Below are 16353 nucleotides of genomic sequence, written 5' to 3'. Positions count from 1 at the left end.
GTGATTTAACAAATAGTGGAGATACCGTGTTAAAGCATAAGTGCATTGCGATCGTAAACAATTTAATGACAAACGTGCTAGGTGTTGTGCCCCCCAGTGGACACCTGTACTGGGCCTGCCGGACCTCGGTTTGCTGCGCAGGGGCAGGTCGCGCTGCAGCGACAATGACGGCAGACACTGGAGTGTGTGTAGGAAGTGACGTGCCCGAGCGCGCGTCCTTCATTTATTCACCCCGCAGGCCACGCCTGGCCTGCGGATGTATGTGTGCGTGCGTGCGTAGGGCAACTAGACCGTTGCCAGTATTACATCCCTATCCAACTATATAAACTTTTCGCAACAACTGAAAACTCAAGTCTGTCCTAGAAAACAGTCTATAACAAATGCCCAAGTACTTGCGTGTCCCTTGCTGACAGCTTCAGGATTTCAGCGTGCAAGCATAGTCCCTCAATCTCTGACTCGGTGGAGGATTGGGCCGCAGGTTGTATCTCCGGGCGTTGACCATGTCTCCGTCGGCGTCGGGGCACCCGTCTGACGGAGGTCAGTTGGGCTTGGGACCCCGACGCAGGTTCAGATCCGTCTGCCTGGCTCTCCTGGGGTATCAGGTTTTCTCCCCGGGACGTCGCTGGTGCCGATAGCTCAGTGTTCGTTTCTCCAGCCCCGACGCGTTGTCTGGATTCTGGTGGTAGGGCCTTGAACCACGAGGTGTTTCGGGATATCTCCTCTTCTCCCTTTTGGGCAGTGACCATGGGGCCATTGGTCGATGTTACTGTCCATGTACCCGGCTCATACCGAGTTTGGAATTTTCCCCCAGGTCGTCTGTTTCGTACAATTACTTGGGCCCCCTGGCTCAGGTTCCTTGGAGCTGCTCTTCGGCTTCGGCTGGCCCTCTGGTTTCCTTGCCGCCTCCGTTCTTGTGTCTCTTCCACTCCCACTGGGGGCGGTGTCCAGTCCGGCGCAGTGGGGAGGAGATCTCTCCTTGGCCCTTGGAACATGAGGGTCCATGGGCTTCTTTGCGTGGTGCAGTGGGGAGTGCTTCTATACTCCCGTAAGAATTCATGCAGTCGTTGTTCGGGGTCAGCCTGTTCCACCAGCGCTATCCGGAAAACTTTATTGAGGGTCCTCATGAATCTCTCAACGTCCCCATTTGCCTGGGGCCACTGAGGTGTGATGCGACGGTGGTGAATTCCCCTTGTCCTGAGGAAGTTGGCAAATTCGGTCCCTTGGAAGGGTGGCCCATTGTCGCTCCGTATTTCAGAGGGGTAGCCGAACATGGAGAATATTCTTTCTAGTGCTGGTCCTACGTGGGAGAATGCCGTGGAGACCACCTTCTCTACCAGCGGATACTTCGAGTAGGAGTCGATGGCTACCAGCGTGTGGCCTTCACCTGGGAAACTCCCAACGTCTATGCTGATCTTGGTCCATGGAGACGTGCAGGCTTCTTCCGTGATCACCGGTTCGGGTCTTTTAGGGTCACTGGTCAGTTGGCAGGCCATGCAGTTACTCACATATTCCTCCACCATGATTTCCATCTCCGGGAACCATACTTTCTCCCTCATGCGCGCCTTCATCTTGGTCGTGCCTTGGTGGCCTCCGTGGGCGAGCTGTACGGCCCGGTGTCTCAGGCTCTGGGGAATGACCAGCCGCGAGCCCCTTAACAGCACCCCATCTTCTGTGGCACTTAGTTCGTGGCGGACTCGCCAGATTTTTGTGAGTGCCTCCTTATCCTCCGCGGGCCAGGAATTAGATGGGCGTAGGTAGTCGGCCCACGAACCTTCTTGAACAGCCTGACGCGACCGCAGGTAGACATTGTCGGTAGCCGCCGCTTCCTTTATGTCCTCTATTGTCATGCTTTGCGGGCATGAGGCGAGTGCCACCCACTGGGCGTATTCCTCACAGTCGTCGTCCACTGATTCTGGCTCCAGTTGGGATGGATGCCGTGACAGGTAGTCTGCGGGATTCTTGGCTCCGGGGCGATATATGACGTCCATTTCGTATGACTGTAACTGGATTACCCATCGTTCAATGCGAGGTGGTGGGTGCGGTGCGGTTCCCTTGAAGAGGGGCACCAATGGTAGGTGATCGGTGACCATGACAAAGGAGTGTCCTTGTAAGTACAGGTGAAAGTGGCCACAAGCCCATTTGATGGCGAGGGCCTCCCTCTCGATTTGTGCATACCTGGTTTCGGTCGAGGTTAGGGCTTTGCTGGCAAACGCTAATGCTGTCCACTGGCCGGGTTCATGTTCTTGGGTTAGGACAGCCCCGAGGCCCACCGGGCTGGCATCGACGATCACCTCTGTGCGTTTCGTGGGGTCGAAGTATGAAAGCGTGGCCTTCTCCAAGAGGGCATCCTTGATTCCCTGGAAAGCCTCATCTTCTTTCGGACCGCATTGCCATATGGCATCCGTCTTGGTCAGGGCTCGTAGCGGCTCGCTCCGAATGGCCAGGCCCGGTATGAACCGGCCGCAGTAGGTGGCCATGCCGAGGAAACTCCTTACCTCGGTCGGGGATTTTGGTGCCAAAGCGTCCTTGATGGCCTTGGACTTCCTCGGATCTATCTGGATGCCATCCTGGTTAAAGACGTATCCGAAGAACTCTATGGAAGGCTGAAAGAACTGACATTTTTCTTTGTGGAGTGTCGCTCCGTAGGTACTCAGTCTCTTTAGGACATCCCGCAGCTGTTTGTGGTGTTCTGACGCGGTGGCGGAGTGTATTAGAATGTCATCACTGACGTTTATTACTCCCGGCAGCCCAGACAGGAGTTCCCTAATAGTGTTTTGGAACACCTCTGCTGCCGATGAAATACCAAAGTTTAAACGCTTGTAGCGTCGGAGGCCCAGATGGGTGCTGAAGGTGGTAATAAAGCGACTTTCCTCCGCTAGTGGTAACTGATGGTATCCAGCGTTTAAGTCTATTTTCGAGAACCACCTCGATCCGTTCACGTCAGCCACGATGTCGTCCATAGTGGGGGTCAGGTGTCGCTCCCTCCGGATCGCTGCATTTGGGAGTCGCATGTCGATACATAAGCGGATCTCGCCTGGTTGTTTGGGCTTTTCTACAATAACCATTGGTGACACCCACGGAGTGGGTCCCGTGACCTTCTCTATGACTCCCAAGCTCTCTAGTTTCTCCAGTTCTTTTTCCACCAGCGGGCGTAGGTGGAATGGTATCCGGCAGGTGGCGCAAGGCGGTGGGAGCAACAGACTTATCAATATGCAGTTTGATTGGTTCGCATTTTATGCAGCCCAGGCCTCGGAATAGTTCAGGGAATCGTCCCAACAGCTCCTCCACTTGATGTGATCTGATACGGTTGGCGAAGGCTATGAGTTTCAGGTCTTCGGCGATGTGGCTACTTAGCAGAGTGTCGGCCTCTCGGTTAATGATGTGGACTGTTGCCATCACTTCGGCTTCGTCGGCCTGAATTGGTATGGTGATCTTTCCTTTGAGAGGCAATGGGGTGTCCGCTCCGTAGGCAAATATCCTGGTTTTGGATGGCACCACTAGAGGCCGCGGGCGTAGTTTGTTGAACTGCTGCAGGCCCATCACGTTGACGGTGGCGCCAGTGTCTGACGGCCTTGACTTCATTTCCCGCCATTTGCACGACGCACGTTGGTTGTGGCCGCCGTCGTCTCTTGAGTTCTCTTGCAAACGAGACAATGAAGGCTTCATCATCTTCTGACTCTGAGTCGTCATACACCGTAGGTAGGTGTCTCTCGGCTTTTGCTGGCGGTGGATCGGTCAACGACAGTTGACGAACGGCTCTGGTGGGCGTCCGTTGTTTCTTGAAAGTCTTTGAAGTGTTCCTTCTGCGGCACACAGATGCAAAATGGTTTGGGATCCCGCAATTCGCACAAGTTTTCCCCTGAGCTGGGCAGTCCTTGGCTGCGTGGGGCTCGTGCCCACAATACCCACACCGGGCTCGGGGCGAGTCTCTCCGATCTGGGTCTCGCCGGAACTCTTTCTGTGGTGCTCCCCGCGGCTGAGGCCGCACTGCGTCGGCCCTTTCAATCTTGATGGTTTCCGTCTTGATCTGGGGTTTATGTAACGCCTGTTCCATGGCGGTGGCCCGGACGTTTGAGAGCTCATGAGATCTGGCCAGTATGAGGATGTCTTCCAAGGAGATCCCTGGTTTGCGTAGGATCGACCCTCTCAGCGCCTTGTCTCGACATCCCTGAATGATCTGCCTCCTTATGGCTTTCGGTTGGTCTTCGTCGGTGGAGCTGGCCAACTCCCTGACGCGAGCATGGAATTGGTCCATCGTCTCGCCTTCCCTCTGGCGTGCCTGTCCCAGTTTGAACACTTCAAAGTCTACATTTAGTTGGGGGTCAAAATGGCCGTTGAGGGCGGCGACCGCTGCGTCGTAATTGTCCGCCGCCCCGTGTTAGGCAGGTGTTTGAATAGTCGGAATATTTCATCCCCTGCGGAGTGTAGTAGGAGTGATCTTTTAACTGCCTTGTCCTTCTCCCTCGTGACTATGAAGTAGTTTTCTAGTCTCTCGAGCCATACCTTCCACCTCGGTGAGGCTGTGGATGGGTCTTCCGCTTCACTAAACGGTGGCAGCACCCCTGAAGCAGCGTGTTGAAAAGGGATTTTAATGGTGGCGGCTGGAGCGTCTTCGTCCCCCATGGCGGTAGTGTGTCTGGGTGAGGTAGGCTGTGTGTCCCTCTCTGCTCAATTCCCTTTTTGTTGCGCCTGTTCCGCGACGCAGTATGGCAGTTGCGCGGCTCACCTCAGCTCCGTCGCGGTTGCAGTAGATCTCCGGTGGCCTCTAAGAGTTGGGGCCTCGCCAGGGACCACACATGGCCCAGGAACGTCGTCAATCTCCCTCCAGGGCACAGAAGAGCACACCCCTGATCGTTTCCACCACTCACGCCCAATGCGTGAGCATCAGCAGGGTGAATACCGCGCCTCACGCGCAATGCGTGAGCATTGGCAGGCGATGGGCCAGTCCGCGATACACGCGAGATGCGTGAGGGAATGAAGGAGGTCGCGTGTGCGGGCCGGTACCGCTGAATCCTCTTGCCGCGTCCCCCGGATGGCAGTGGGGACGGGTCCAGGGTCCAGGCAAGGACACAGGGGCAGATGGAAGGCCACAGGGAAGGCCGCTGGCGCTGCAGGCCGGAACGCGGGCGGCACCGCGGAAGGGAGCAGGTTGCTCTGGTCAGGCTGCCGGTGTACGGGCGAGGGTTGGGCCCCCTCCGCTCGTCACCAATGTTGTGCCCCCCAGTGGACACCTGTACTGGGCCTGCCGGACCTCGGTTTGCTGCGCAGGGGCAGGTCGCGCTGCAGCGACAATGACGAGGCAGACACTGGAGTGTGTGTAGGAAGTGACGTGCCCGAGCGCGCGTCCTTCATTTATTCACCCCGCAGGCCACGCCTGCGGATGTATGTATGTGTGCGTGCGTGCGTGCGTAGGGCAACTAGACCGTTGCCAGTATTACACTAGGAACACGCATACTGTGTGAGAACCTCAGTCTGTGAAAACGCCCAACTACACAAATTGAACCAAGTCGGAAACTCACATGAACTTGGATCGGTCCACTTTAACCTGTAATACATAAAGTGACGCGCCGCCGGTTAGTGCCCGGTTTTGCAGAAATTACACGATTGTGAAAGGGGGGTCGTCTGTGAGGGTGTTCTAGCACAATCTTAATAGAACACTCTTACAGACGTCACACGCCGATCACACAGAGGAACCACGGCACACCGTTCTTTCGGCACTCTCGTTTCACGAGTAAGTACCTCTTCAGAGGACCCCCCTTTCACAATCGTGTAATTTCTGCAAAACCGGGCACTAACCGGCGGCGCGTCACTTTATGTATCACAGGTTAAAGTGGTCCGATCCAAGTTCATGTGAGTTTCCGGCTTGGTTTAATTTGTGTAGTTGGGCGTTTTCACAGACCGAGGTTCTCACACAGCATGCGTGTTCCTAGCACATTTGTCATTAAATTGTTTACGATCGCAATGCACTTATGCTTTAACACGGTATCTCCACTATTTGTTATATCACACAGAGCACACTGATTAAACACATTGACGATCGAGTTATCACCATGTCACCGGTCAAACACGAGTTGGTTTATGCATGATTTCGATTACACCGGCATTTATGGACAGTCACCCCTCATATATTGATAAATACTGGCGAATTGATATCTTAGGCTGACAGCTCTGCCCCCCCTTTTTTTTGTAGAGTATCCCCTGACAAAGGGCCACAAGAGAGCCCGAAATGCATTGGGACACATGAAAATTAAATTGAAATTGCATCGGACGTATTAACTCATGAATTATTTAATGTGAAAACAAAAGCCATGAAATCAATGGATTGTTGAAAACGTGATGAACTTTTGAAGCACTAACAGTGATTAAAACAATATTCAAGTGAATTAGACTATTGCAGTCATTTGCGCGGTGCACGGAGGTGCTCTACCCCATCCCGGGGTAGCTTTGTACTATATTGATATTGTCATATTGGGCGTTTCTCCCTTTGAAACACGAATAAAATATGTTTTAAATAAATAGGATGGTAATGCTTCCTCACTTATATTTTTTGTGACTAGGTTACCCACCCTGGTCGAGCTTTTAAATAAGCAATTTATTATTTCAGAACTTAACCTTGCTTCAAAGCTTTTTCCATGCCATTGTCATGCCACTCTTTTGTGCACCATGTGATAGTATTTTGTAATACTCGTGTTCATTGCAAGTTAAAGCTTTCTGTAAAATTTAAGAAAAACAGACACATTCCCAGTTTTCACTCGAGAGCTTCTCTTCTCATTGGAAACCCTACTCTATGGTTTCACTTTCCTAAAACTCCACCTTCTGTTCTAACAGTGGACAATCGCTCCCATCCAAAACCCCTCCATGTCTGTGAAGGAGCAGCTTCCACTCTGAATCCCTACAGTTCGCCCACTCCCTCGTTCAAGAATATCTTCCTGTCCGTCGATGTTCATATACGGCTTGGTGACCCAGCCAACTCCTTATCTCCACCATCCTAATAGAGGAGTTATCCATGAGACCTCGCATCACTCCCCCTGCCCAAAAAAAGGACACAGAAGATGGCGTCCCATAACTTCTCTCATTCGCCTTGTCCCCACTCTACATATGATCTGATCATCTTTCGCTCCCTCCAGCTCAGTGTGATGTCCCTTCTGTCGTGTCAAGGCCCTCCACATTTTAATGCTCTCCCTGAAGCAGGTTTACCGTTAATTGAAAATGAACTTTGTTTTTAAAGCTGCTAATTTACTGTCCTGTAGAACTCTCTACTTCTCATGTCTCGCTCCCTCTTCTTTTTCTCCATCCCGGTTTCCCCTTCTCTCTTGTATTGATTAGTTTTGTTTCTCTTCCTGTTCCCGCTTACATCTTCTTTGAACTTCCCACTTCTTTTGAGATATGTTACCACTTTTACTAGTTTCTAAAATTAATAATACATATCTCTATCTTTTCCACTGTGGTGCCCAGGCCTTATACTAGTTTCCGAAATGAATTGTTATGTCTTTAAATACTTATCTAACGGCATTGGCAAAACCGATAGGCCTGGCCTGGATAAACTGATGTGATGGCCTTTTAATATTTTCTATTGTACGGATATGCCACATGAATAAAAAGAAAAAAAAATCTTGCGACCACCAAAACATGGGAATTATACACGTGCAATTATTGGTAAAGACTAAAGGTAGCGTCCGTTTGGAATTAGTGTAAGCTTAAGACAAACTATACAAAGGTGAGTAAAAGAAACACAGGCTCAAGATAGAAAATAAAAAAGCAGTGGCAAATTAAATTATTGGTCACCATCCCGGACACTGAAGTTTACTCCTTTTTAGGAAGATCTGCACATGTGATGGGGCAAAAAGTAATCGCTCACTACAAGAGAGACAAAGGCTTGGGTTGACCCAATGTCGTTTGCTGTGAGGGTGGATGGAAAATGTGAATAAAAGTTGAACTAACCAATGGATGAAGCGGGCTGACCCAAAGCGTCTCTATGTATACATGCATGTATTTGTATTTATTTTGCTTACCTGATACTGGTAACACAGCTAAAGCTGTCTCTAGGCCAGACCTAAAAATGTTACAACATTAATCAGCAAAAACCTGAGCAAGGATAATGTACTTATAGAACTTTTAATGTCACCTTCAAGGCGCCACTAGTTTTTAAACCTTGATGGACTTATGATTTTGCAACCCTTACATAGTTTAAGATTAGAGATTGCCCTGTCAATAAATACTGTGCGAATGACTTTATTAACATTACATACATTGCTGTATTTCGCATTACCAAGCTCTTTCATTCTGATTTCCTAGAACTGGTACAACTTTTGTGTTTTGTTAAATCTGCCGCACAGTCTGTGAGTAAAGTAGTAAATTCTCTTATTTTTCATCGCCTTCTCTGAAGCATATTCCCGGAATCTGTTCGGTGGCTGATGGCGACGCAGCAATATGGAACAGCCAAAAAGTTACTGCTACAGTTCACACACCGGAACCAGGTGGATCTCGCGAGTGACGTCAGAGGGGTATACACTGGTGAGTAACTGAACTTCGTGTGTACCATACTTGTTCTGTCAGTCGGAATATAGAAAATGAAGCTTTGATGACCGCTTCTTTGACACTGTACAAATGGCAAGGACTAAGGTGCGAAGCTTTAACTGTGGGTTAGGATCCTAATCTTTTGACTCCATCTTGGGGCCTGGGCTGGCATGGAGAGTACCAGCTGCTGATTGTTGTATGGTTCATTGTCTTGCTGCATTTCAGGGTATTCTTCTTCCATTGCTAGTCATTTCATTTTGTACCAAGGTCTGTAAGCAACCGACGCTTGCAAATCTTGATGTCTCAGAAGCTTTGATTGGATGCCAACAGCCCGCTATGAATGTCTGTGCAAATGCACATTTCATATCTCTTACCGCCCCACCTCAATCCAAAGAACCTGATCTTACGGGGGCTTGCTATTTGTTCCTTGTCCACTGCTTTCAGAAAGAGAAAAGATAAACTGAGGGCAGATGTGGAATCTTATTCCCCTACATTCATTAATCCCTTTCTAGGTTTAAGTAGCATGTAACCTCCTGGTTACGGTCTTCATATGATCCCCTTGTAACCTTCAAATGAGATTAGCTTTGGTAGAGCTGCCATGACTTTGTTCATGCCTTCAGCGCTGTAAAGGAATTTCGGAGTTTAAGGGCTTGATACAGATGGGATAGTTCACAATTGAAAATTCGTTGTTTCAACTGCGAGAATGTAATGGTTAATTACATATATCTAGGTGTAGTGTTCAAATCTGTTCTTCGTTTGGGGTGCTAAGACCCCAACATAAGATAGGCCATGGAAACTTCTTTTCTCTCGCATATTTACTCATTTTAAGTCCACAAACTGGTGACTGTATCCATTTTATTTTACTCTCCGAATACCAGAGATTTCATTCCTGTCAGTCTCTAGTACCTACTGTTCATAGGGTGAAGAGCTTCTGAACCTCTGATTACAGGAGGCTCCGGGCCATCTGAAGCCCACCCGCTGATGAAATGTGATATTGCACCAGCATGCGGAATGACATTTAGAAGGACTATATTTGCCAGGGAAGGAGTTTTGGTTCCCTTTGTTGCCAAAACGACTCCAAAGCCTTATTTGCCATTGTCATTCTTCCAAAATGAGTCTTGTTCTGGACGATGTTTGGAAGGTTTCTCACAAGCAACTTCTCATGGAAAATAGCCAAGATGCAAAATATTATTTTGGCTAATGTCGGAGTCTCGAAAGAGATCCATAATTTCCATAAAAGTCCACCTCTCCCTGATATCTGCTTGGCCGAGAAGGACCTGAAGACCATCTCCTACAGTGGTTGAAGGCTTACATACTGAGGCACAGCACTGCTCTCTTGTCTTCATCCTATGCAGGCAGGAAGCAATTGCAGACCAAAGTAAATATTTTCAGCAGATTAGATGATGCCGAATACTAGCCCAGCTTATCACAAACCATTAAAACAGGAGTGCTGCCTTTTGCTTTGAAGGATGTAGGTTGTGTTTAGGAGATCTGTGGTCAGAAAATGTCTTCGAGCAACTTATGAGAAAATGCAGTCAGCCAGGAGGTGGAGCAACCGTTTTCATCCTGCAATCTATAGTAGCCTTGGAAAAGGCGGAATCCAAAAGCTGTGATGCCTTTCAGGGTAAACTAACAGATGTGTTAATAGACTTTGTGGTTAGCGTTGCATTAAAAGGTTGAGTGGGTGGTCTTCGAAGCACTCTCAATCTAGGCAGATGAGGGAACCGAGGTACAGAGGTGATGAAGTGACTGGACCAGGATTCTGTAAAGTGCTTAAATAGAGGGAGACCAATGTCTCCGTATTACAAAGTCTCCAATTTAGCCAGTAGGCCAGTCAAATTGTACCTTTAGGAATGGTTAAGGACAACCTGGTGATCTGGCACACCATGAAAGAATCAACTCAGAGCTAAGTGTGGAGGTATACATTTTTTATCTCCCAAGTTCTTTTTAGTATCCAGTGTACAATACTTTTTTTTGGTATATAAAATAGGAAAATACAGTTGACCGTCAACAATAGAGAATAATATCAGAGCGACAAAGAGAAAGTATAATGTCGAATACAGTAGACAATTTATAACTGCCATTAGTAACCTTGAAGAGCTGCAAAAAGTATAAATTAGAATAAGGTTAATATGAACAAATTGAAATCCGATATCTATAGGAAAATCCCCTAATAATAATAAGCCTATAAAATAAATCAATATAGTGCGAAAACACATCTGAGGCAATGATTTTACATTTTCTTTAAAGCTATGTATTTGCAGAGTGGTGAAGACTTTACCGGGAATTAGGACAATTGTAGACTTTGCAATAGCTTCCTCCAATTAAACAAAAAGGGTGATTATTTCCTCAAATCTGGGACTGCGGGCTACGAGTTCATCAAGCTGCCATCAAGCCGGGAACGTTGAAACTTGTGACAATAATAGTTTATTCCACAGATTGAACTGATCTTTTGAAGTAAGTCCCAAAAAAGGCTTGGGACTGCAGGATGGTGGGGTGGGGGGGGTCTGGGGGGGTGTTGGCTCTGCGAACATATGACTCTGGTTAGCATGAGTGGCAGTGCATCTGAGACAAGCAGACCACTCTTCAAACTCCTCCATCTTGGATTGTAATCTATTTTTGATAGTGTAAATGATGTTTGGAAGGTCTGCTGTGTACCACACCATGTTCTGGGAATCTCACCCTACAGTTATATTTTCTATTTGTTCAGCGCTTGTCAGCCATGAACACCCGACTGAGAGCAATGACCAAATGAGCATTCACTGTAAGCCAGCTCTTGTCCAATTCTGAAAGGTTTGGAAAACGTTTCATCCCATGGTTAATCATGCTGTCATTGGCTGGGAATCCACCGCTTGACACCTCGCTTAGGAACACTTTAAACAATCTATAGCTAAATATCATCTGGGTCTAACTAAGCTTGTAAAATAACCTCTCCGATACCACAGCATAATGGTATTCTCTTCACTTTAACTCTCTGATTGGATGGTGGACAACCATTAGGCAGATTGCAACCAAAGACATTTTAAGGTAATATTGTTGTAAGGGCCTCGTGGATATAATATCCATTTGGTGATGCACGTGATTGATTATTCACGGTCTTCTTCATGGCTGAGGTGTGGTAGGCAATAGATGGGTTTGCTAAGTCCTGGAGCTAATTAACTGCAAAATGGGATTACCTTTGTGTGCGTTGAAACTATGTTCAGATTGCCCTGTTTTGTCTGAGAATGGTTTCATGTATAGCTGTTTGTAGATTGAAACATTACCCACTCTCGTTCCTTCCTCTGATGAAAATAGAGTGAAGATTTGGGCTTAAGCTCTTGGACCAGACCTGTATGGACAAAGCACAGGATTGAATTACAGTGGTGGGTGACTAATGTATGTCTACCTGATTTTATTGTCAACCTATATAAACTGGCTTCTCTTGAGAGGGATTTATGGGAAATCGGAAGAAAAAGAGTGCAAAGGGTGAGGATACATGGCATGGATTGAATTCAATGACTGATTAGAAAAATAATTTTATGCCGCCTTCGAGGTAGAGTGTCTCTGGAGTCGAATGTGGTGATGCATTAACACCTTCTCCTCCAGATTAAAAGTACAGTAAAATGAATCATGAAACTTTGTGTTTTTTTGCTAGTTGTGATAGAGCTAGGGAGGAGGGAAATGCTCCTCTGGTATTGCCATATATGTAAGGATAAGTATCAATTTCATAAGCCAAGTTTAATGGGTCTGCGTCTTTTGGGGGTAGACCTTGGTACTGAAGGGAGACAGACGGGTCTTACCCTCAGCAGATTCGACATGCAAAATGGACCACACCAAGAACACCAAGGAAATCTTTTAGCTTCTGAGCTCGGCTAGGGCACTAGCTAGCTAGATGCTGGACCTGTGCTCAGCAAAGGCAAGTTGTGATGAACCACAAACAGAGCTCATTTTTCCAAGCTAAATGTCACTGAAGGTCGTTCTGTATCTCTGCGACCAACCACGGCTAATTAATTAATAGAGAGAAAGGGGAAAATTGGGGTTGGGTTTCTACAATGCTGAGAAAAGAAAGCATATCATGGCACAGGGAGCAAGAGAGGGTGTGGACTTAAACCAGAGCGACCCTGTACTTGGAGAGGATTCTTGGAACAACTGTAGCATGGTTTGTGGCTAGAGGTGAATTGTTTCTGGCACCCTATGCCTGCCTATTTTACTTCTAGTGCTGCTAAGGAGTTCTTCAGTCATAGTCCGCAACAGCAGCCATGCAGGCCAACAGAGCTTAAGCAGGACAATCAGCTAGGTCCTACCCTAGGACGGGCGATGGTCCGCCTGCAGCTCCATATGTAGGAAACACTGAGCTCCACTCGTGTTAATATTGGTGGAGAACTATGTTTTGCTTGAGGAATAGTCCATTTTATATGCTCAGTCCTTGGCTGTTCAGAATAAGATTTGGTGTGTTTTTCACGAATATAACCAGTCATGGGGGAAGTGGAACGAGTATAGAGGAATGATATGCATGCCAGTTGACTGGAGTGGACATGGACAGATGTCTGAAGAGATCTGATGAGTGAGACGGGAATGCCAGAATGAGGGGAAAAAGAATATGCTTTATACCGTTCTATCAATTGATTTTATCACCCATTGCCGGACGCTACTTCGATACATAATTTTGTGAACATGAATGTCATTGTAATGCAATGTTTAGTTTTGCAATAAAAATATTTATTAAAAACATTGAATATAACCAGTCTGGTTAAGGCAGAAATTCCTTCCTTACTGAGAGTACTGAATACAGGAGCCTGGCCTTGCCCTCTGGATGGACTTTGTGGAGCTGGTGCCTGTGACTCCAGCAAGGTATATTCTCCTGAGGTCTTCTCTGGTGAGACCCTTTGTGTAGCTGCTCCTTTCACCACGCAGGTGCTGAAGACAGACGGTTTAGGAGGGAATAAAATACTTGGGGTACATATTGTCACTGTTGTTCCCCTGTAGGTAGCAGACAATCTCCCACTTGCATTCACCATTCATACAAAATAAGTTTACGGTCATCACTCGTCTATCTGATGCTTGCATTCATTATTGCAAATGCGATCTATGTAATATTCAGATGCTTACTTGCTCATTAATAAAAAAAAATCAACACACAGGTTCCATGTACCAGCGTTCAATGGAATTAAGTTACACAAAGAGACTAGTAGAAGCCACCTAGGATTGCAGCAGTTGCACCTCAAAACTGCACAAATGCGGCTACCAGCCTGAACTTCCTTTAGAGACTCAAAGGTGCCACACACCCACCCACACACCCACCCACACACCCACACACCCACACACCCACACACCCACACCCACACACACACACCCACACACACACATACTCACACACACACCACCGTAGGACTAAACAGTAGAGAAAGCAAGTGAGGGTCTCTATTGTCCAACTGCACACCAAGTGATTCCAGAGCGAGCACTACATTTGGTGTTCGGAGGTCCCTTCGAATTATGAACCCCTCTTCTCAACCAAAAAGGAAAACATTTAGGGGGACTTCAGAGACAAAGGAAAATGGCAGGGGTGAGGCATTGGTACGTTCAGCGGAGGACTTTGCTATTATAGCGCTGCTCTTGAAGGAGTATGCAGCATGGGAAGTAGGATCTAGCTGTCACCAGTGCAAACACTGCTGTTAACTTCTCCTATAACTCACCAGATGTTAAAAGTCCAGGCTGCTAAGAGTTCTGTCGGTGGGGTTGCTTCCTACCTGGTTTGTGTCACTCTGCTCCTACATGTGCCCATCTGGATGGGGTTTAGCACAGACTGTGATAAGTGCCATGCTGTTTCAGTGATGCATCTCATAGCATGCCCCGTTCACCTAATGTCTACCCTTCCATCAGCTGGATGCGTCGTGAATGGTAAACATTAAACCATAGTCTGAGTGCAAGGGGTGGATGATGATGCGATCAAAGTTGTTGACCGTAGAGCTTCCATGGAGTGACCTTGAGGACCACCACTATGAGAGGTTGTGGGATATGTAAAGGACATTGTCCTTCTTTGGATAGGACTGCACCCATGTTGCAAGAGTCTCCTTTGATATAATTGCGCCAATACTCCTGTGAAATGTACAACACACCTATATGCTCATACAATTTTCAGTGAATTAAATGCTCACAGGTGACATCTGTAGTAATCTACAGGTCATGAAATGCTCACAGGTGACATCTGTAGTAATCTACAGGTAACAAATGTCAAACCACGCAAGGACATCTCGACGTTTTATCCTTCCAGTGTCGGGCAGTGCTAGCACTTCTTCCTTGCAGCACTAACCAATATAAAGCAGTATTTAAACAATAATTATTTGACGCACGAGCTTAGCATGTTCTGTTTGTGGGTCATGCTATAATTCTTCTCTGTAATCACCCTAAAGACATGGTCGGGGACCCTCTTTCTGACTTCGTTTTGTTGAATCTCTCCAAAAGCTGATAACACGGTCTCTGACTCGACTGCTCCACATCTTCTCCAGCTGAAATAAGTGCCCTGCTTTTCTTGTCGTCCGCCAAAAGAGAGACTGAATGCCGCCGCATGTTGGCAAAGATTAGGAAAAGAGGGAAATAGTTTCAGGCGGTACCTAGTTCAGCTTCCAGTGAAGAAAAGTAATGAGCCTTTCAGCTGGTTTTCTCAATTTTAATTAGTCTGTGTTTTTTTTGGTCTTGCAGTTTAGCTGCAGCTGCGCAGAGCATCTGTCCTGCTTATCAGACGCAGGCTGGCTGTCACTTTTGATGAATCACTTAATTGGCTGTTCTCGTTTCTATCTTTCTAAAAAGTGCTCCTTTTTTTCAGATTCATCTTTTGTCGTGGGTTGGTTAGTTTTTATGTCACGTTTCCTGTTTAGCTCGAGGGAAATCATGCAGCGAAAGTTTGCTTTACTGTTTAATACTAGAGTATGTGCTTCTTGTTGTTTTTTGCACTCAGTGTAGGATTTCAAGATACTACATGCACATCACGGGTTCTAGAAATATATTAGTAGTTTGAAAACCCATAAATGGAACCACATTTATTTAAACATCCTATTCACCCCATCCGCCCTACTCGAGTCTGGGTGCCTTGGTGGCACGACCATGTTGAAAATGCGTGCCAGATTCAACGGAGTGCCAGGGCTTGGTCTATTCTGACACGTGGTTAGGTAGTGTACTCACTGACATACTCAAGATCAACCTGATAGGTAACTCTACCTCAGAATCTTTTCAATCAGTGACTCATATTCTGCCTTGAACGAATCCAAAAGTGGCTGTCAAATACCTCTCTGAAGGTGTGCCCCCTGAATGTCAAATCAGCAATATCAATGGGATAGAATATCGGAAATAAAAGATCAACAGGTAAGTAACTCTAGATTTACTAGTTATAGAGATACCTATGTGGTACATATTTCTTCAAGGTACGTAGATGTAGTTAGGAATAGTAATTTTAGTGTCCTATATGCACTTGCCTTTTAATATTTAATCCCTTGATATTCTGTCTTCAAAGTTAGTATGCCAGAATATTGTTGGTATCGAGATTCAGTAGTACAGTCCCATCTGAGCATAACCCAGCAATACCGAGTCCCTCCTGTTCACAAAATGCATCAGGGCACAAGTCCTAAAAAAAAAAGTGGGAGGACGCTCCAACTTAGGTGGTGTCACAGGAAGTGAAGTCACGACAGGAAGAGAATTCACGAAAGGTAGTCCCCTCCTATTACAGGGAGTCCCGCTTTACTTGTGGGGGCCAAGTTAACACACTGTGGAATGTAGCGTCATTCTCTGTATTTTTGGGAGCAATGCTGTGAAAAGCTCTGTGAATCGACCCAGGAAGGTTACACGGCGATGGGGGCAGGTACA

General features: G+C 47.0%; 1 protein-coding gene across 1 annotated transcript in view; it reads left to right on the top strand.

Moving 5' to 3' along the window:
* Positions 1-16353, top strand: part of LOC147659221 (solute carrier family 22 member 23-like) — a 655822-nt gene that overhangs the window by 444926 nt on the left and 194543 nt on the right. The window contains exon 5 of the mRNA XM_086951876.1: positions 8387-8514. Within this exon, the coding sequence (XP_086808002.1) occupies positions 8387-8514 (128 nt within the window). The remainder of the gene's footprint in view (positions 1-8386; positions 8515-16353) is intronic.

This window comes from Lissotriton vulgaris, unplaced genomic scaffold (genome assembly GCF_964263255.1).
Source record: "Lissotriton vulgaris unplaced genomic scaffold, aLisVul1.2 SCAFFOLD_384, whole genome shotgun sequence".
NCBI classification, from domain to species: domain Eukaryota; kingdom Metazoa; phylum Chordata; class Amphibia; order Caudata; family Salamandridae; genus Lissotriton; species Lissotriton vulgaris.
Note: the sequence above shows the minus strand (reverse complement) of the source record. Positions and strands in the feature narration are given on the sequence as shown.